General features: G+C 37.4%; 1 protein-coding gene across 1 annotated transcript in view; it reads left to right on the forward strand.

The window, feature by feature from the left end:
* Positions 1 to 3349: 3349 nt before the first annotated feature.
* The window catches only part of TPR (translocated promoter region, nuclear basket protein), a gene marked incomplete at both ends in the record, with an annotated part of 69925 nt that continues 51888 nt past the window's right edge, over positions 3350 to 21386 (forward strand). Inside the window, 13 exons of the mRNA XM_080699542.1 lie at positions 3350 to 3419; positions 3778 to 4080; positions 5474 to 5578; positions 9438 to 9511; positions 13403 to 13499; positions 15239 to 15342; positions 15600 to 15764; positions 16554 to 16646; positions 17059 to 17139; positions 17219 to 17306; positions 18730 to 18870; positions 19702 to 19793; positions 20066 to 20263. Of these exons, the coding sequence (XP_080555668.1) occupies positions 3350 to 3419; positions 3778 to 4080; positions 5474 to 5578; positions 9438 to 9511; positions 13403 to 13499; positions 15239 to 15342; positions 15600 to 15764; positions 16554 to 16646; positions 17059 to 17139; positions 17219 to 17306; positions 18730 to 18870; positions 19702 to 19793; positions 20066 to 20263 (1611 nt within the window). The remainder of the gene's footprint in view (positions 3420 to 3777; positions 4081 to 5473; positions 5579 to 9437; positions 9512 to 13402; positions 13500 to 15238; positions 15343 to 15599; positions 15765 to 16553; positions 16647 to 17058; positions 17140 to 17218; positions 17307 to 18729; positions 18871 to 19701; positions 19794 to 20065; positions 20264 to 21386) is intronic.

The raw sequence follows: 21386 nt of genomic DNA on the forward strand, positions 1-21386 counted from the left end.
AATTCTTTTCAACATTAGGCTTCAGGAAATGACTACCAATCAACCAGATTTATATGAGAGATCCAAACTATTTCTCATATCTGGGGTAAGGGAGACAACACTGAATTATGACTATACCACCTTATTTTAGATTTATTCCTTAGTTGTATTATCTTTTATACTCTTTTGTGTTCTCATTTCTAAAACAGGGAAAGTGAGTTTCTGAATAGTCTATTAGGAGATAAAGAGAATTAAATGTCCTTACTCAATAAGCTTCCATTATAATTCTACTTGTTAGATTGTTCCAAGGCAGGATGGCACAAAGACAAGTAACATTTGATCTTTTCCCCTGAGTAAGTCATAAGAGTTATGGAAGTAGATAAAAAGCAATTCAGTAACAATGGTTATCTATTTTCTATATAAGATGTTATTCTAAGTACCTTACGTGTAGTAACATTTAATATTCACAAAACTCTCATGAGGTTGGACCAATTATTATAATCCTCATTTTTAAATGAAGAAATTAAAATTTTAGATGAAGAAATGAACCAATTTTAGGAAGATTAAAAAACCTGCCCAAATGATAAAGCTGGTAAATAGCAAAGATGAGATTTGAAGTCAGGGAGTCTGGCTCTCAAATGCATACTCTTCAATATTACACTTATACTAAGGAAACATACTCAGCTCTTCAATGAAAGCTTTTACAAAGGGTAGTCCTATTTTGCTCTTTCTCCGGTTTGTGAATGGAAACCGGCAGAGTACCACTACTGACCTAATGCTTCCAATAGAAATTTCCATAGCTTAAAACCAAAGATACGAAATATAAGAGCTAGGCCACAATGAATGATGCAATCAACAGGCTCATATTCAATGTGGAAAACAAAAATGTAAAGAGATGATGTTTAAAGAAATAGACATAAAGAAAGAAACTGTGGGAACAGAGAGACAGTTTTGAATATGATAGCGATAAGAGCCATTTGGGTTCTATAAAAAAAAATCTGAATCTTATTCAACCCCACAATAGTAAGACCACTACAGATATGATGGCAGTGGTGTATCTGACACCAATCAACTGCCGGTCATAACATGGTTTCCCATTACTCTAAAACCAAAACGCAGAGACTGAATCAAGGTTGAAAAGGCCTACTGAATGCTGTCACAGCACTGCTTCAAAGAGCCTACGAGGTTATGTCTCAAAATGTATGTCCTAGTTTTTTTCAGGATAGTACAAGTGAATGAGACTTGCATATCTTTTTATTTGGAAGACTAAGTGTATAACTGCTTGTCTAAATCATGAATGACTGTACAAGGTTTTAACTTTTAGTAACTTTCAACTTTTAGTAATGCCCTACGGTAGGCCCTCCAACATAATAACTTTCTCCCACTTCATACTATTATTATACTTCTTTCCTTCTGCCTTAATAATTCTTAATAATTCTTAGTTCTTAGAAGAAATAGCAGGTGACTCCAAAATTATGATATTTAACCTTTAAGCTTATTTCTTTCACAATGTCACTACTGGCTATATAAGTATTCAAACCATTAAGAGCAATATGAAAATAGAAATCTACTAGAGTATGAAATCCAGTTGATGTCAGATCATTTTTTCTTTAGTCCTCTTTAAAAACTTTAAAATGAACTCAACCATACTTCATAAAAGATACTACTAAAAAATCTATCTTGCCTTATATGTTTTATAAGTTTCCTCAAAATTGAGACTTGAAATAATCACCATGGACTCTGGTTTTCTAAACTAATAAAGAATTTGAATCCTGGGAGATCTGAAAACTAACTTTAGGATTCTGATAGTCTAAGTACAGAACACCTGCATTTCCTAGATGGTAGAACAATAGTGTAACAATACTGTTGGCCTCAAATACAGTATAGCAATTCACTACCAGCAATCTTAAAGTGTTTATATATAAAATGGGGGAAGGGAATTAACCTTGGGTAAAGCCTGATTTTATTTTACCTTAGTTATCACAAAATATCTTGTTTACAATTCTTAGATGTCTTCACGGCAGCAAATTCAAAAGAAGAAACTAGAGGAAAAGAGAACAAATTTTTTTTTGCAAAACCAAATTGCCAATTCACAGGAGCCTGACTGCAGAAACTGCAGGGAGGATGAGATTAAGAATGCCTAATTTTCAAGAGAAAATGAATAAATTCTCTCTAAAGAATGAGGCATGAGACAAATACAGCCTGAGTTTAGAAATTACAGAATCATAGCCATCTTGGTGGTGCAGCCTTGTAATCCCAGTACTTGGGAAGCGGAGACAGGCGCAGGTTCTTGGCCAGCTTCAGCAACTTAGTGAGACCCTGTTTCAAAATAAACAGGGTTTGAGTGTAGCTCAGAGATAGAATGCCCCTTAATTAATTCTAAACACACACACACACACACACACACACACACACACACACAACAGAATCATGATCTGGGAACAAATATTGACAGGGTGATCAACAGCTTTTAAGAATCGGTTTAAACCCTTTTGTTAAAACTCTTGATTTTTAAAACATTAACATGACACTTTCTGCAATGACACCTTAAAACATTGGCTACACTCAAACTCTTTCTATTTTTTTAAATCCTCTTCCTATAAATTAACAGGGCTCCTTAAATCCCCTGACTCACTCAGTACTTCCCACCCCAAAGTCTTCTAGGATTCGAGGGAGAATTCACAAAGGGGGTTAGGGTTGGAACTGAGCCTGCTGTGGTGGCCACGCTTGTAATCCCAGCATTCGGGAGGCTGGGGCAGGAGGAGAGCGGTTCGTGGACAGCCTCAGCTACTCATTGAGGTTCTGTGCAACTCAGTGAGACCCTGTTTCAAAATAAAGAATAAAAAAATAGGGCTGGGGGTGTAGCTCGGAGGTAGAATGCCTCTGGGTTCCATCCTCAGTGCTGGGGGGAAAAAAAAAAATTGGAACCGGACTAGAATGCGAGCCGAAACGACGGCTCCATATGCTTCCTACACTAAGTCCCTTCCTCTCTCCATGGACACACACACCCGTGACACCCTCTGGCGGGCTCACCTGTCCTCAGAATGTGCACAGGAGACAGACACAACTCTCGAACCGCCAAAGCACAAGAGATTTAAAGGGGCAGGGTGCGCTGGCGCAGCCTCCAGGGCCAGATTCCCCGCGGATCCCAGGGCCACAGCCGTGAACTCATCAGAGGGCGACCGGCTGCTCCCCCTCACTTCCCTCTCCCAGCCAGTTCTGAGAGCCAGGTGGCGCGGGCTGATGACGCATGTCACCTCCCTCACTGCAGAGACTCCGCCAAGCGACAGCGGCCGCCACCCCGCCCCCTTCCGGGCGCCATTGAGAGCGTGGCGGTAGCCCGGCGCTTGCCGCCAGGCCCTAGGGACCGATGCCCTCTAGTGGCTCAGTGTCTCGAAGCCGCCAAAGAGGAAGACCCATGGCATCCCGCGGCTCGGACGGTAAGGCCGCCACGCTCTACAGGGAGGGAGCTGGGTAGTCGAGTGCAGTAGGTAGCGCCCCCGCGCGGAGAGTTCTCCTGCAGCCGAACGGGGGGCGGGGAAAAAGAAAGAAGCGGAACGGATAGTGCGGGGTTGGGGTCGCGGGAAGGACTGAGGGACGCACTACGTTTCCCAGAGGCCTGCGAGGCTGGCCGCGGGTGGGACCCGGAGCCGGAAACTACGGTGCACCGCCGTATCAGAGGCCGGCCCGGAACTCTGATTCCCAGGGTGCAAAGCTTCCGGCGGCTGCGCGCGCACCTCGGGAGCGGGCGCGGTGGCGCGTCTGGAGCTGCGGCCAACGCGGGACTCGATTTCCCAGGGTCCCGCCGCGGGAGTCTCCGGCGGGCAGGGGCGCGCGAGCCACCGGCGGAGGCGGCAGACGCCGCGTCCCATGCTTCAGGGTCTTGGCCTTCGTCTTTCTCCGCTTCTGCTCAGTCGAGCGCCGCTGCCGCGGGCTCCGGCCGGACCGACATGGCGGCCGTGCTGCAGCAAGTCCTGGAGCGCACCGAGCTGAACAAGCTGCCCAAGTCAGTCCAGAACAAGCTTGAAAAGTTCCTTGCTGATCAGCAGTCCGAGATCGATGGCCTGAAGGGGCGGCACGAGAAATTCAAGGTGGAGAGCGGTAAGTGAGCCGGTCTGCCCGCCCCTGCTGCCGGGGCTCCGAGCTGAGGCTGCTCTTCCCGCCTGCCAGCTCGCACCCTTTACGAGGTTTGCGGGCAGCATCTCCTTCCGTGCTCCTCGAGCACCCGAGGCCTCCTCCTTCCTACCTCGCTCATCGTTTGAAAAGGACCCTCCCCATCTGAATCCAACTTAGTTCCCTTTGCTATTTGGAGTGGCCTCTTGTAGGGACTCTTTGTCCAGCTCGCAAATTGTAAAGAATTTGGATCCGTTGACTGCAGACTTTTGGCAGTCTGCGACCCCTGTAAAAATGATCTGTTTTGTTGCACTGCGTATGACAATAATTTCCACTCTGTAGAATAGTCTCCGGAATGCCTAGACCTTTGCCTGGCTGACCACTCGATGCGCTTGATCTGTGCATAAGTGTTCCGCCGTGATCCTTAGCGAAGTAGAAGTTCACAAAAACGGGTTTTGATGTAAAAGATGGCACTGGAAACGCACAGGCAGTAAATAACTTTAATATAATTTCTCTATAGAAGTTGGAGTTTGAAGGGAGTATGTTAAGATCTGCTTGTGGTTACCGATTGTAGGTCTTCAAATAGAAAACCATGGTGGCTTGAACATCCTTGAAAAAAGGATTAAGAATATGGAGATTACCGTTAGTAAAATTTTCTTTATGTGTTTTTGCTTATCATGTACTTTGTTTTGCTAGATTGGCTGAATTTTCTATCTGAATAAATTTGCACTTCGAATCAGTGTAATTATCAAGCGATATTGATCTTGAAATATAAACAGTTCCCCGAATCCCAGCGTTGAGTGCAATAATAGTGCTATTCTGCCCATTTTTTACTCAGTAATTTAGCATTTTTTTTATGTGCCTGATGCTGTGCTGAAGCACACAAACTTAGTTTCTTTTCTTGGGACATTTACATCCTTATTTTTACAGAAACTTAGTAATTTTATACTTTCTGTTTTCATTTTGGCTATTTTAAAGCAAACATTTAAAAACAAAGCAGTTTTTAATGTAAATGATTTTTTTCTCCTTTTAATACATACATCCTTTTTATTCTGCTTTATGCTAAATATCCTACTGATGTCTTGGGAAAATACTAAGATGCATGACATGTTGCCTGCTTTTTTTTTAATGTTTCCTGCTTTGAGAAAATTTTTTTTTTAGGAACTTATTTTTAAAACCTCTTTAGGCCTTATTTTCTTTTGTCATATAAGTCAGTTAGATAAATCTTTTTAAGCCTATTTATCTTAGATTATTTTACTTAGAGTTCCGTTACTACATCTTAAATTTTTTAATTAAAATTATTAGATATAAATAGCAGTATTGACAGTGTGCATGCATGTGTGTTTGATTTTATTATTACCATTTTACTTGTTTTCCATAGAACAACAGTACTTTGAGATAGAGAAGAGGTTATCTCACAGTCAGGAGAGACTTGTAAATGAAACCCGGGAGTGCCAAAGCCTGCGGCTTGAGCTAGAGAAACTCAGTAAGTATCTAATTGTATCATATTGGAGATACTTTGTGTTCTTTGAAGATATTTGCTTACTTATATATGAAAATACTGATTAAGCAACATTGTTGTTGCTTATGTTGATATTGTGATTTTTTTTATTCAAACATAAATATTTTATAAGAACACTGACCTTAAGGTCAGAATACCTGGGTTCTATGATTTTGTTGTCAAAAGTAGTTTAGCCACATGCAAATTATGACAGTGCCTGTTTTTTATTTTTTGTGGTATTAGGGATTGAACCCAGGGGCATTCTACCTCTAAGCTGCACCCTCAGCCTTATTTATATTTTTGAAACAGGGTCTCCCTCGGTTAGTGAGGGTTTCACTGCTTGCTGAGGCTGTCCTCAAACCTGTGATTCTACTGTCTCAGCCTCCCAAATACTGGATTAGAGACATTCGCCAACACACCTGACTTGAAAGTTTTTGAAAAGGCCAAAGAATTATACACCTGAACAATTAATACTAAATACATTGATTTGTTTTATATTGAAAATTAAAACCTGTTGATTGTGTTATATTAAGCTTCCTTTATTGTTTTAATTTTTATAAATATTTGTGAATTTTAATATATTTCCTCTTTAAGGCCTAGTTTCTACGAAAGATAGGTAGCTAATTTTCTTCTTGGTTTTCTTACATCATTAAATTCTAGAGAGTACACATGACCTTAAAGATCCTGACATTTCTTAAGGTGATGTGCCATGTGCATTGCTTATAATAGAGGAAAGCAAACATTGGTAAAGATCTTTAGAGAATTAGGACATAATTAATTGCCTTTAAATACAGCTTGATTTTAGTTTAATTTGATGGAGAAGGAACACGAGAAGCTCACAATTAAGGAGTGATTGAAATTTCAGCTTTCACTACGTCTGGGAACATTTTTTCTCAGCTATTTTTGGAATGCTGCACTCTTAAAACATTCATACATGATAGTGTATATGCCAAGGTGGTGTGACATAAAATACATGGTTTTGCCTTGACAAAGCATAATAAAGTCTCTTCAGAGCTGGGCATGGTGACACACACTTGTAATCCCAGTACTTGGGAGGCTGAGACTGGAGGATTGCAGGTTTGAGGCCAGCTTCAGCTACTTTAGTGAGACCCTCCACAACTCAGACCCTGTCTCAAAATAAAGAATAAAAAATAGGGCTGGGAGTGTAGATCAGAGGTAGAACACCCCTGGGTTCAATCCCCAGTACCACAAAGAAAAGTCTCTTCAGCAGTGATGCTAAAGAATTTCAGGAAAATGATTATGATTATGGCTTTGTTTTTAGACAAGGGAGACCGAGAAGGTTGGAATAAACCCAGATGAAGATCAAATACCTTTCTGAGATGCATGATTATATTTGTATTTTTTACTTATAGTTTCAGATCTTTAACTCTTGAAAGGAGAGAGAGAGAGAGAGAGAGAGAGAGAGAGAGAGAGAGTGTGTGTGTGTGTGTGTGTGTGTGTGTGTGTGTGTGTGTGTGTGTGTGTGGGGTACTAGGGATGAAAGAAACACAGGGGCATTCTTCAGATCTATAACTGGAAAGTAGAGAGGAGGGGGAGAGTGTGTGTGTGTGTGGGGGGCACTAGGGATGAAACCCAGGGGCATTCTTCCCCTGAACTACCTCCCCAGCCCAATTTTATTCTTTTACTTTGAAACAGGGCCTAAGTTGCTGAGACTGCCACAAACCTGCTGTTCTCCTGTCTCAGTGTCCCAAGGACTAGGATTATAAGTGTACACCGCCACACTCAGCTGGAAAGCAGTAATTTTTTAAATTTCTATTTTTTGTGGTACTAGGGATTGAACCTAGAGGCATTCTACTTTCAAGGTACATCTCCAGCCTAATTTTATTTCTTATTAGAAACAGGGTCCTGCTAGGTTGATGAGAGCCTCACTACTTGCTGAGATTCTCAAATCTGATCCTCCTGTCTCAGCCTCCCAAATACATGGATTATAGGTGTATATCACCACACCTGGCTAAAGCAGAATTTTTTTTTTTTTTTTTTTTTATACTGAAGATGGAACCCAGGGGCTTTCTACATCCGGGCTACACTTCTAGACCTATTTTATATTTTATTTGGAAACAGGGTCTCACTAAGTTGCTGAAAGCCTCGCTAAATAGCTGAGGCTGGCTTCTAACCTGCGTGATCCTCCTGTCTCAGCCTCCTAAGCGCTGGGATTATAAGCATGCGCCACCACACACAGCAGTTAAAGCAGAAAAATTTTTTAAATAGAAAATCTAAAATAATTTAGCAGGATATTTAAAAATATTTTATAATACACTTCTTTACATAGAATAAAGAAGTAAAGATTGGAATAAGTAGTATGTTTTTGCTCACTAAATTCCTAGTACATAAAACAGATATGTTTTGTTAATTAAAGTTTTTTCCTAATGATTTGCTTGTATCTTGGTGAGAAACTCTAAGGGAAGGTGACCAATTATGAATGGATATTAAGAAATAAATAATTGATTATCAGGCATAATTTTTTGTGTGCTAAAGGCTCTTTTTAGAGCGATAAATAAGCATGGAACTGGCAATATCTCATGATTCACTATGTATGGATTTGCTTTAATATTTTCTCTCAATGTTTATACTTAATTTTCTCATTTCTAAATAAAATTACTCTTTTTTTTTTTTTTTGATATGTTGCTTTAGGGAGTGTTATTGAAAAATAAGGAATTGTTAATCCCCCTGGGTTTTGCCATAGAAGCTGGCTGGAATTCTTTTTTTTTTTTTTTTTTGGTGGTACTGGGGGTGGATCCTAGGGGCTTTCTACTTTTGGGCTACACTCCCAGACCTATTTTATACTTTATTTGGAAACAGGGTCTCACTAAGTTGCTGAGAGCCTCACTAAGTAGCTGAGGCTGGCTTCGAACTTGCACAATTCTCCTGTCTCTGCCTCCCAAGTACTGTGATTAAAAGCGTGCACCACCGAGCCCGGCCTGACTGGAATTCTTACACATTTTATTTCAGGTACATGATAGCATATTTAAAATTGGGGTCTAGAATAGAGTAAGTACAGCATAGTATTAATTACAACTCGTTTTTTTGTTGTTGTTATTTTGGTTTTGGGTTTTTTTTTTGTTTTTTTTTTTGGACTGGGGATGGAACCCAGGGGCATCTACCTCCAAGCCACACTCCCAGTCCTATATTTTAGTCTTTTAATTTTTTGGAAATGGTCTCACTGAGTTGCAAAGGGCATCGCTAAGTAGCTGAGGCTGTCCGCAAACTACAATCCCCCAGTCTCTGCCTCCTGAGTGCTGGGATTACAAGCGTGTGCCACCATGCCTGGCCTACAACTCATTCTTTCTGATTATCAGTTCTTCATTTTAAAAATGTGTAAGCAGCTGAAACCCAGGCAAGGTGGCACAGGCTTGTAATCTCCTCACTTAGGAGGCAGAGACAGGAGGATCTCGTGGGCTTGAAGCCAGCCTCACTGGCTTAAGAGACCCTGTTTCCAAATAAAAATATGAAAAATAGGTCTGGGAGTATAACCTGGAAGTAGGTTTCTAGGAACCCCAGTACCACCAAAAAAAAAAAAATGTATAAGCAGTCAAGCATGGTAGCACACACTTGTAATCCTAGCATTTGATTTGGGATGCTGAGACAGGAGGATTGTGGTTCACAGACAGCCTCAGCTACTTAGTGAGGCCCTGTTTGAAAATAAAGAATAAAAAATAGAGCTGGGGGTGTAGCTTGGGGTTAAAAAAGCCCCAAGGTTTCAATACCAGTGCTGCCAAAAAAAAAAAAAAAAAAAAGTATAAGCCTGGCAGTTAGAGAAAAACACTGTAAGATTGAAGCTAATGTATGTATGTTCATACATAATGTATGCTTGTCTGTTATCTAGACAGTCAGCTGAAGACAGTAACTGAGAAAAACAAAGAACTTGAAATTGCTCAGGATCACAACCTTGCCACTCAGGTAAAAGTGTTTCATATGAATAAAGATAATCATAAATAGGATACTTAAGGAAGCTTTCGATTTTAATTGTACTTATCAGAAATTATTTCGCGGGGAAATGAAACATACCTATTAGGAGAAGCTACCAACCAAAATAGAATATATAAATTCCTTAACTGGGTCTTTTCATGTTTTATTGGTAGACTAGATACTTTGTACTCGATAGGAATGCCTGCTGTGTTCAAATGTTATTCCCAATGTTGTAGAATAGCTGGGGATTTGAGTGAAACTTTATGATGTGTCTCTGATAGAGATCGGGAAGAAAACATGTAATAACTAGAATGATTCTGAAAAAATACACATTAGTTTTAAACTATCTAGCTACATATAAAATGCTGTATAAAGTTAGGGTTACTAAAACATAATGTTGGTGTAAGAATCAACTTAGAGAATAGTGGAACAGATAGTCCTGAAGTAAGACTATCAGAGGGAGACCTACAAGTTCTTCAGAAATCAGATAAAAAGCTGTAGATCTGCAGCTCAAGAAAATTTTGTAATCTTACGTAAAATATTTAAAATTAGTATAAAGCAAGAAAGTAATACATTTAACTATCATGTTGGTCACCTTTCTATTCCTGTAACAAAAATACCTAAGAAAATCAACTTGGAAGGAGGAAAGATGTGTTCTGAGGTCCATGACTGATAAGCTCCTTTGGTTTGGGCCCATGGCAAGCAGCTCATGATGGCAGGGTGCTCGTGAAGGAGGAAACTATCCTCATGGCCAGGAATCAGAAAGGGACGAGAGCTGGGTCTCATGCTTCCCTAGCCAAGTGCGTGCCCCCGGTGCATTCACATATCCTTCACAGCAGTGCCTCCAGCAAGGGAACAAACCATGCCTTAGCACCTGGGCCTCTTGGCGCGGGGTGGAGTCCCAGATCCAAGCTATAGTTAACTGTCTTCTGGCTTGAAAGGTTTCCAAGGGAACCACTGCAAGCTTTTCCTTCGGGATCTGGCGCAGAGCAGAGCACATTACTCTCATCGCATCTTTTTAATGGAGCTATGAGTTCTAGTGAGTGGTGAGATGTCGGAAAGAAACAAGTTCATCCAAACAAGGAAAAGGGTGTAAATTCATCTTATTTGCAGATGCCATGATCTTAGCTATAATAAATCAATCCCATAAAGTTGCAGGATACAAAAATTGGTAGCACTTCTATGTGTAAATAATGACTCTGCTGAGAAGTCAGGGCGGGCGTGGTGGCACATGCCTGTAATCGCAGTACTTGGGAGGCTGAGACAAGAGGATTGTAATTTGCTACCAGCCTCAGCAACGTAGAGTGAGTCCCTCCACAATGTAATGAGGCCCTGTTTCAAAGTAAAAAATAAAATAAGGCTAGGGATATAGCTCAGAGGTACTTTAATGATACTGGGCTCATTCGCCAGTATCATTAAAGAAAGTAAAGAAAATTATGATAGCATCCAAAAAAAAAATTTTTTAGGAATAGTTTTTAACCTAAAGGTGAAAGATTTGTAAACTGAAAACTATAACATTGATTAAAGAAATTGAAGAGGGTGCGAATAAATGGGAATATATCCTGAGTGGATTAGAAGAAGAATATTCATACTACCTAAAGCTATATACAGATTTAATGCAGTCCTTATCACAATTCCAGTAGCATTCTTGATTAGAAATACAAGAAATAATTCTAAATGTGTATGGAACCATGCACGCGCTCGCGCTCTCTCTCTCTCTCTCTCTCTCTCTCTCTCTCTCTCACACACACACACACACACACATACACACACACACACACACACACACTATAAATAGTCAAAGTCAAAGCAATACATGAAATTCCTGGATGTGTCACGCTTTCTGATATAAAACTATATAATAATCAAAGTCAAGTAATCAAAGCTATATTGCTACTACTAACAAAACTACTATAAAACTATAAACTGGTGTCAAACTATACAGTAATCAAAGCTATATAGTAATCAAAATCAGTACCACACTGGCATAAAGCCAGAAACAGATAAATGGAATTGAATAGGATAGAGAACCCCAAAATAAATCCAAACATAGATCATCAGCTAAATTTTTTGCAGCAGGATAATAAGGTGGCCATTGAGACTTTAGAAAAAATTTACAAACTGCATTATCAGATGAGTGTTACTGTCCTTAATTTATAAAGAACCCTTATGACAATAGCAGAAAACAAGCAGTTCTTTAAAACTATAACAAGGACTTGAATAGACCTACCTTCAACAAGACATAAAAATGGCCAGAAATATAAAAGGTGCTCATCAGGGAAATAAAAATTATGTCGCCTTACACTCATTAGGGTGGCAGTTACTAGAGAACCAGCCATAACAGATGTTGGCAGGGCTGTGGAGAAAAAGGAACTCCAGCACACTATTGGCATGGAGATTGGTGCGTCCATAGTGAAAACAGTATGTAGGCTCACAAATTAAAAGTAGAGCTACCATGTTTACAGCCATTCCACTTCTGGGTATATATTTAAAGGAGATGAAATTATACTCTCCTGTTAATTGCTGTATTATTCAAAATAGCTACTAAGAACTCTTTGTATGTTTAATACATAGCTGCTTTCAAACTATAAGGAAATCATCCAAGGAAGAGATAGGAAAAGAAAATGTTTTTAAGCCAGAGAGAAAGCTGTATAAGTTCCAGTGGAAATAAGAATTGTTTCTGTGTGTAATCAGAAAAATGCAGATTAAAGCATTGATACCTCTCCTCTTAAAAATATCAAGTCTGCTTGAAAAGCATGTAAGTGGCCATTGTGTTACGGTAAAGCAGTTTGAAAAAATAAGTTTTTAAGTAACTCCAATTCTCGGTATCTTTCATCAGAAATAATTTGAACCAAAGTGTAAATGCAACGATAGTCCTCAAAGCTTTGTTTTAAACTTTTTAATACATAAATTGTAAGAGAGAAAACATTTTTAAACTGCAGATAATGTTAACGGACAATTCCATGTTTGAATTTTGCTATATTAACTGCTCAATTTGGTTTTCTTAAATATAGTTTTTTAGTTAAACAACTTTATTAACATAGTCAAGCAGTGATTAACATTCAGATCTATTATTTCACATCATACAAATGTAAATAAAAAATTACTACAGTACAATATATATTCTCTGCATGATCCAAAATATTTTGTATTCCCAATAAACTTTTTAAAATTTAGCAGGTTATCTAAAATTAAAACCATATTCTATTTAAAATAAAGATTTGTTAGCACAGAGTTAGATTTCAAGAAATATCAATTTAGTACAGATTCAGAAGTATCAGAAAGATATGTTTGAAGGACATATTTTTAACATATAGTATGGTGGGTATAGGAAACATCAGACTTAAAGATTCTAAGCATAACTCATGCAACCTAAGTTGTCATCAGAAAGATCCAGTTATTTTTAACTAAAACTTAACACTATTGCACCTAATACATGAGTGTTGTGTAAAACTTTTATAATATAAAATGATTTAGCACATTTAAACACTCCCCACAAGAAGATAATCTACTGAATAAAATTTTAATTGTACAGTATTGTCTATTTCCATAAAAATTAACCAAGCTCAATTTGATTATATATCCACAAAGGAAAACAAAACCATATAAGGAAATTACAGTGGAACCCCTTTTCGAGGCTGATGTTAGGAAGGGACTAACGCTGCCTGTTGGCTATCCCTGTTACAGGACAGTTACAGCAAGATGGATCTAGGTAGTTAATTCTGTATAATACCAACCTACATCACGAGGGGCTTCTGTGGTAAATAAAACTTACAAGGAAAATTACTGGTTTTCTAATTAGTGCTACACTGCTTGGCAAATAGGTTTGGCTTGGATTTAAAACACAAGACGTGAATTAAATGTACTATTTTTTTTTGACAGAGCCAATTTACAAGAACAAAGGAAGAATTAGAAGCTGAGAAAAGAGACTTAGTTAGAACCAATGAGAGAATATCTCAAGAACTTGAATATCTAACAGGTATGAAGAAATACTCCAGTCTCATTCTACTCTTTTATTTTTTTTCACAGCTGTTTGTATGTGGAATCGCCAAGCTGTTAATGATGGTTTTTTTTTCGGGGTGGGGGGCAGTATACAAGAGTTCAATGCAAAGTGCCACTGTTTCTCATTTATTTTTAAATCATTATCAAGGGTTTAAAGAAATATCTAGAAAGTGCACAAGTGAAAATACCTTACATTAGTAGTAGTCTGAACTAAGATTGCATGTCCAAAGCAAGTCGTGTGTGTGTGTGTATGTGTGTGTGTGTGTGTGTGTGTGTGTGTGTGTGTGTGTGTGAGAGAGAGAGGGGGGGGGGCGGAGATGGGGGATGGAACCCAGGGGCCATCTACCTCTGAGCTACACTGCCAGACCTATTTATATATATATTTTTGGGGGGGGGGTACTGGGGGTGGAACCCAGGGGCTTTCTACCTCCGGGCTATACTCCCAGACCTATTTTCTATTTTATTTGGAAACGGTCTCACTAAGTTGCCGAGAGCCTCACTCAGTAGCTGAGGCTGGCTTCGAACCTGTGTCATCCTTCTTTCTCAGCCTCCCAAGCGTGGGGATTACAGGCGTGTGCCACCACACCCGCTTCCCTATTTTTATATTTTATTTGGAAACAGAATCTCACTAAGTTGCTGAGAGCCTCACTAAGCTGCTGAGGCTGGCTTTGAATCTGCTATCCTCCTGTCTTAGCCTCCAAAGTACTGGGGTTACGAATGTGCACTACCACACCCGGCTGCAAGTCCAATTTTAACATGAGGAGGTATTTACTATAATGTTATTTAGATCAAATGGAAAACATTTTAAAATACAATTGTAAAGGCTAAATTTTATTTTATACAGACATCCTTGCTATCCATAAGTGTTTAATATCAGAACCTAAAAGGAAATTCCATATTTAAAAACAAGCGGATGGAAACTTAGGATATAGTAATTTAAAATACATGCCAGGCGTGGTGGCGCACACTTGTAATCCCCATGCTTGGGAGACGGAGACAGGAGGATTGCACAGGTTCGAAGCCAGCCTCGCTGGCTTAAGAGACCCTGTTTCCAAATAAAATATAAAATAGGTCTGGGAGTGTAGCCCAGAGGTAGAAGGGTTCCATCCCCAGTACCACCAAAAAATAAAAAAAATAATAAAATATATTAACATAGGACAGACCAGGGTAGGTAATATAGCTGATGTATTTAGGTGAATTTAACACTGAACAGTTAATGGCATTATGTTCCCTTGCTTTTTTGTGTGTGTTTTGAAGATTATTGTTTCTACAAAATAAGGGGGAAAGTTTCACCTGTTTATGTTTAATTGTAGTAATGTTCAAGAGGAGAGTGGCTTCAGATTGTTTGTGCATTTTGCTGATGAGGTAGTGATGATTAGAATTATTTTCATTAACACTGGATGTTAGAGAATTTAAAAAATAAGCCGTATACAGGCTTATAGACTATTTTAAGAAGGCTTTAATATTTCCAATTGCTTTTTAACTTAGTTAAAGTAGCTCATAATTAATATGTCTGGTTGTACAAATTCTTATTCTCTATAATCTGTTGGTTAAAATTAAGTTGTAATTAAATGTGGCAGAAACAAGTTAAAATAGGGAAGTTGGTAACTGCTTGCTTTACATTAACAATTATGTTCCTGTAGACTGTTTCTGATGTTTAGTTGCTCTGAGTATTAATTAACTAATCATTTTCAAATTCTCATTTGAACTCTCTAGAGGATTTTAAACGTCTAAATGAAAAACTTAAAGAAAGCAATGCAACAAAGGGTGAGCTTCAGCTAAAGCTAGATGAACTTCAAGCTTCTGATGTTTCTGTTAAGGCAAGTAACAAATGAACTTTTAACATAGGCAGGTTACCCATTCAGTATTTAAAATGTTGTGTTTTGTTTTAATTCAAATAATTAAGCATTAGGACAATTTCGGTTGAATTGATGTGGTTCTTTTTTTTCCTGTTAAGAATCCATGTAAATACCTATTTCTGTTCTAAAATAAGATTGTTGGTATCCTTTAGCCACAAACAAAAGTGTATTAATAACCATGTAATATCTTTAAAAATTATTTTCTTTAATTTCTTTAGTATCGAGAAAAACGCTTGGAGCAAGAGAAGGAATTGCTGCGTAATCAGAACAAATGGCTGAATACAGAGTTGAAATCCAAAACTGATGAACTTCTGGCTCTTGGAAGAGAAAAAGGGAATGACATTCTAGAGCTTAAGTGTAATCTTGAAAACAAAAAAGAGGAGGTAAGTGAAGAAAATTGTATTTTTCTTTACATTGTGTATAACTTAACATTTATATGTAAATTTATTAATGTGTACTCAGTTATATTATTAATTACTTGTATTATTAAAATTAGTGGAGCTGGGCGTGGTGGTGCACGCTTGTAATCCCCACGCTTGGGAGGCGCAGACAGGAGGATCGCGCAGGTTAGAAGCCAGCCTCGCTGGCTTAAGAGACCCCGTTTCCAAAAATAAAAGAAAGAAAAAATAGGTCTGGGAGTGTAGCCAGAAGGGTTCCATCCCCAGTACCACCAAAAAAAAAAAAAGTGGCCAAATATGGAGGGCATAATCCGTTTATAGTTGGCCTAAGAAAGCAAAACAAGGGCGTGTCAATAAAGAGTACAACATTTTTGATGACTCTTGTTACCATTTACTATCTATTATCTTAGATTGTACCTTTACTATGATACATGTTCAAGAAGTGATCTTTGCAGTTGTGGCACAAAGCTGTAATTTCAGTACTTGCGAAACTCAGAAGTTTTGGAATTAAAAAAGGGATGGGTTATAGCTTGGAGGTAGAATGCCCCTGAGCTCAATCCCCAGCACCAAAACAAGCAAACCAAAAAACATTGTCTTAAGTTTTTGTGAATTAAATCTAAATACATAAGTCCATGAGCTGTTATTTTTAATTTTCTTAAATTTTATAAATTACCCTTTGATTGGGGGGAGGCAATATTTTGCTTTTGCTCTATACCATACCCTCATATCAAATTAACTTCAGTTAAATGACATCTCCTGCCCTGATTTGTTTAGGTTTCTAGACTGGAAGAACAGATGAATGGCTTAAAAACTTCAAATGAACATCTTCAAAAGCATGTAGAGGATTTGTTGACCAAATTAAAAGAGGTATAGATGTCCACGTAAGGTTATTTTATAAAATGATGTCAGGTTTTAATGTAGCTCTGACAGTGTAAAGTTCTCAGAATTCTAAATGTTGTATGTAGCTAGGCTTGAGTAGAATCAGAAATAGCAATTATGCTGTATTCAAAGTACTGAGTATGAATTAATATCATTTAACTATTTTAAGTTACAAATTATTAACAATATTTTATTTTCAAATTAATTCATTTTTATCATGAAAAGTGATTTTTATTTTAGTGTTTTAGTCCATCTCCTACATTGCAAAGTGGATTTCCTATTTTGACATTTGCTAAGCATTCTAAATTTAGTTCAAACCTGGCTAGTGTTTACTAATATACTAGATTTGCTAGTATTTGCTTATAGACTTGCTAAAATTATTTTGTTTTGTTTTTTTCAGGCCAAGGAACAACAGGCCAGTATGGAAGAGAAATTCCACAATGAATTAAATGCTCACATAAAGCTGTCTAATCTGTACAAGGTAACTATTCCAGCACACATGTCTGTGTCCTGATGTTGAGTTGCCGACTGGTAGGTAACTTGTTAACATTACTTCTCAGAGCGCTGCTGAAGACTCAGAGGCAAAGAGCAATGAGCTAACCCGGGCAGTGGATGAGCTACACAAGCTTCTGAAAGAGGCTGGAGAAGGTGAGCATTTTCTGTTATGGGAAGATAGTTTTATTTTTGCATAGAAGCTACATTTTTGTATGTAGAAAATTGGATTTAGAAGTCAACCTTAGCTTTATTAGAGACAAATTTGGTGTAGAGGAAATAGTCTTGGATTAAGAGATATGGAATTATATTTTAAAGTAAATCATATATATGAATATGTAGACAGCAGTTATTTTTATTTTATCTAATAAATATTTGGGTACTTTGTTAGTTCCTGAGTAAGTTACTATTAGCATAGTGAAAAGTCTTATTACCGTAAATTCTTGCTTTTTCATTTCAACCCATTTTGCCCATCATTCTAAATGTGGAATACCTATTAAAACCTTACTATAATAAGTGGCATGTAATATAGTTAATATAATTATGATAATACAGTTGTATTATAGCATAATATTAATGTAGAATACCTAAGCTCTAGATTATGATTTCAAGCCTATTTGAATGTACCTGTGTCAATTTTTTTAAAACATTCACAGAATTGAAAACTTGAAACTAATATAAGAATTCAGACATATATATGAGGTATTAGGATATATGCATTCATACATACACACACACACACACACACACACATACACACACACGCGCACACACATTATATATATATATATGAATATCTATATAGTATAAGGACACAGTAATCTTTCAGTGTCCATAGGGTATTGGTTCCACAGTCCCTTCAAGAATATCAAAACTTGAGGTGTTTCATATAAAATGCATTATTTGTATCTATATACATCATCTCAAATATATATATATATATATATATATATATATATATATTTGGCATTGAGCCCAAGACTTCATGCCAGCCATTAAATTTATTTACTATTGAGCAACATCTTTAGTTCTCTGCCAGTGTACTGTAAGTCATCTCTAGATTACTTAATGCAATATCAATCACTGTTATATTGTATTATTTAGGGAATAATGACAAGAAAAGAAAGGTCTGTATATGTTCAATATAGATGAAATTCTACTTTTTTGTTGTTCTCCTTTTTGAACCCAGGACATCAATTTGCCCAGCCTTGATTACTTTTAATCCATGTTTGAATCCACAGTGCAGATTCCAGGGATATGGAGAGCCAGCAGTATTCATGGTCATTTCCTATATTCTAGACATGAGATTGGTATTGAAACCAAAAATATACTTGGAGCCATATTTCTCCCATTTGAGTTCTCTCATTTTCCCCAAGTAGGAGATTTTAATAGAAACAGATTCAGCAGGCCAAGGCATTTCAGGGATTACAAGTAGAGAAAGGACGTTTAGCAGATGAGTGTACCTCTAGAATTTAGTATTGTTTGTTTGCTGAAGGGAAAAATGACTCTTTTAGAAAAGTTATAAACTATAAGGTTTTAATTATATATTTGTACATTCTGATTTTAAAAATACTTTTAGCCAACAAAGCAGTACAAGATCATCTTTTAGAGGTGGAAGAGTCTAAAGTTCAAATGGAAAAAGAAATGCTGGAGAAAATAGGGAAATTGGAGAAAGAATTAGAGAATGCAAATGACCTGCTTTCTGCCACAAAACGTAAAGGTACGGCTGATAGATGCTTATTAATTCCTTGATATTCCAGAACTTGTCTACATAATAATTTTACTGATGGTACTTATCTATCATGCTGTGATGAAAGAAACTCCAGGTTATCGTTAGATTTTTTTATTTTCAAGTTATCACTCTATCTGTATCTTTAATGAACAATAGGGTAGAAATATCATATACTCATATATATATATATATATATATATATATATATATATATATGGGTTTTTTTTTTTTTTTGGTGGTATTGGGGATAGAACTCAGGAGCCTTTTACCTCTCGGCTACACTCCCAGACCTATTTTATATTTTTATTTGTAAACAGGGTCTCTTCAGCCAGCGGAGTCTGGCTTCAAACCTGCAAGATCCTTCTGTCTTATTCTCCCAAGCGCGGGGATTACAAGCATGCGCCCCCACGCATGGCTATACTCAAATATAATTATGTCAGCTCCCAAAATAGTGTTAACTATGATTATGTGATTTTAATTTTTGTATTATTTATTTTTTATACTTTATTTGGAAACAGGGTCTTACTAAGTTGCTGAGAGCCTCATTAAATAGCTGAGGCTGGCTTCGAACCTGTGTGATCCTCTTGTCTCAGCCTCCCAAGCACTGTGATTACAAGCATGCACCACAATGCCTGGCTCTGATTATGTGATTTTTTAGACTTGAGTTTTATTAAGTGACTTTGGTTCTTATATTTTAAAATTTATAAGTATTAATAACAAATACACAATTTATATCACTTAATCTTGTCTTAAAAATTATCAGTGGCTTTTAGTCAGCTTTACAGAAATATACTAGATTATTTTGTGTTGTTGGAACAGGGGCCATATTATCTGAAGAAGAGCTCGCCGCCATGTCTCCCACTGCAGCAGCTGTAGCTAAGATAGTGAAGCCTGGCATGAAGTTAACTGAGGTAAACATGGCATTTAATCTTTATACGTTATATTTCTTAAGCAAAAGTGTTCAAATCTCTCGGGAACTTAATTTAAGATCATCTGGTGGTTACTGGAACTTTCTAAGAAAGTCTTTTTTCTACAAATTGAAGTCCCCAGTTCTTTGTAAAATCTAATTATTTCCTTATTTCCCTTTTGTGTAAGTGCTGTAAAGAATGCTTGTTTATGAAACTAGACAGACAACATACTTGTTTTGTTATGCTTCAATTGAAATGGCCCCTTCTATTTTCAGCTATATAATGCTTATGTGGAAACTCAAGACCAGTTGCTTTTGGAGAAACTAGAGAATAAGAGAATAAACAAGTATCTAGACGAAATAGTGAAGGAAGTGGAAGCCAAAGCACCCATTTTAAAGCGCCAGCGCGAGGAGTATGAGCGTGCGCAGAAGGCTGTGGCAAGTTTATCTGTTAAGCTTGAACAAGCTATGAAGGTTGGTTCCATTCCTAAATATTAGCGATGGAGAAAAACAAATGGAAAGTCACTACTAGGTGCTTCTTTAAGGTGACTGAGGTAGAAAACTAAATGTGCTCTTATTCACCTAAAATTATAAGAACCTTTAGAAATTTTTAAAACATTTGATAGGTTTTCTGAATTATCTGGTGGAGGAGGATTACCAGATCTTCTTTATGATAGAACTTTCTTAATGTCCTAATCATTCTTTCACCGATGGTTGTGATAGCCCATCTAGAAATAGTAGTAGTATTTGACCACAGTATTAACTCCTTTTATGCCATTTCAGAATTTGGCATACCTTTCTATACATTGTTTTTGTTCCTTTGCATATTAAGTATCAATAAAATTCATACACATCCTTTTCTTCTGAAGAAAGAAATTATCTCAGCCAAGCATGAAGGCATATACTTATATCTCAGTACTTGGGAGATTGAAACAAGAGGATCACAGCTTCAAGGCCAGCCTCAGCAACTTACTCCCTCCACAACTTAATGAGACCCTGTTTAAAAAGTAATAATAATAATTGAATACGAGTGGAGGTATAGCTCAGAGGTAGAATGCCCCTGAATTCAATCCCTAGTAGCACCAGCCCCAAAAAAAAAAAAAAAAAAAAATAGGGAGAGAAAGAAAGAGAAATTGAATACGAGTGGAGGTATAGCTCAGAGGTAGAATGCCCCTGAATTCAATCCCTAATAGCACCAACCAAAAAAAAGGGAGAGAAAGAAAGAGAATCATCTCTTAATAATGATTTAAAAATATTTAGACTCTTGAGTATTTTGCTTTTAGGGTAGAATTATTGATCTTTAAGATTAAACAAGGATATTGAGGAAATTAAGCTCCATGAATTAGAATTCTGCTATTGATATTTCTTTTTCTCTTTGAAGAACTTATATATCTTTAATTCAAAATAAATCTCTGCTATTATTATAATTTAGAAGTCAGCTTAAATCCAGGTATATTGTACCTAATGATCTCTTGCATCTGAGTCAAAGTAAGTAACAGTCTTAACCAGATGGAATATTGACTTTCTGGCAAACCTTTCCTTTGTACTCACTCCACCACCGCACCCTTGGTTCCAGTCAGATCTTTTAAGTTTTTCT

The sequence above is a fragment of the Muscardinus avellanarius genome (assembly GCF_963383645.1).
Source record: "Muscardinus avellanarius genome assembly, chromosome: 7".
NCBI lineage: Eukaryota > Metazoa > Chordata > Mammalia > Rodentia > Gliridae > Muscardinus > Muscardinus avellanarius.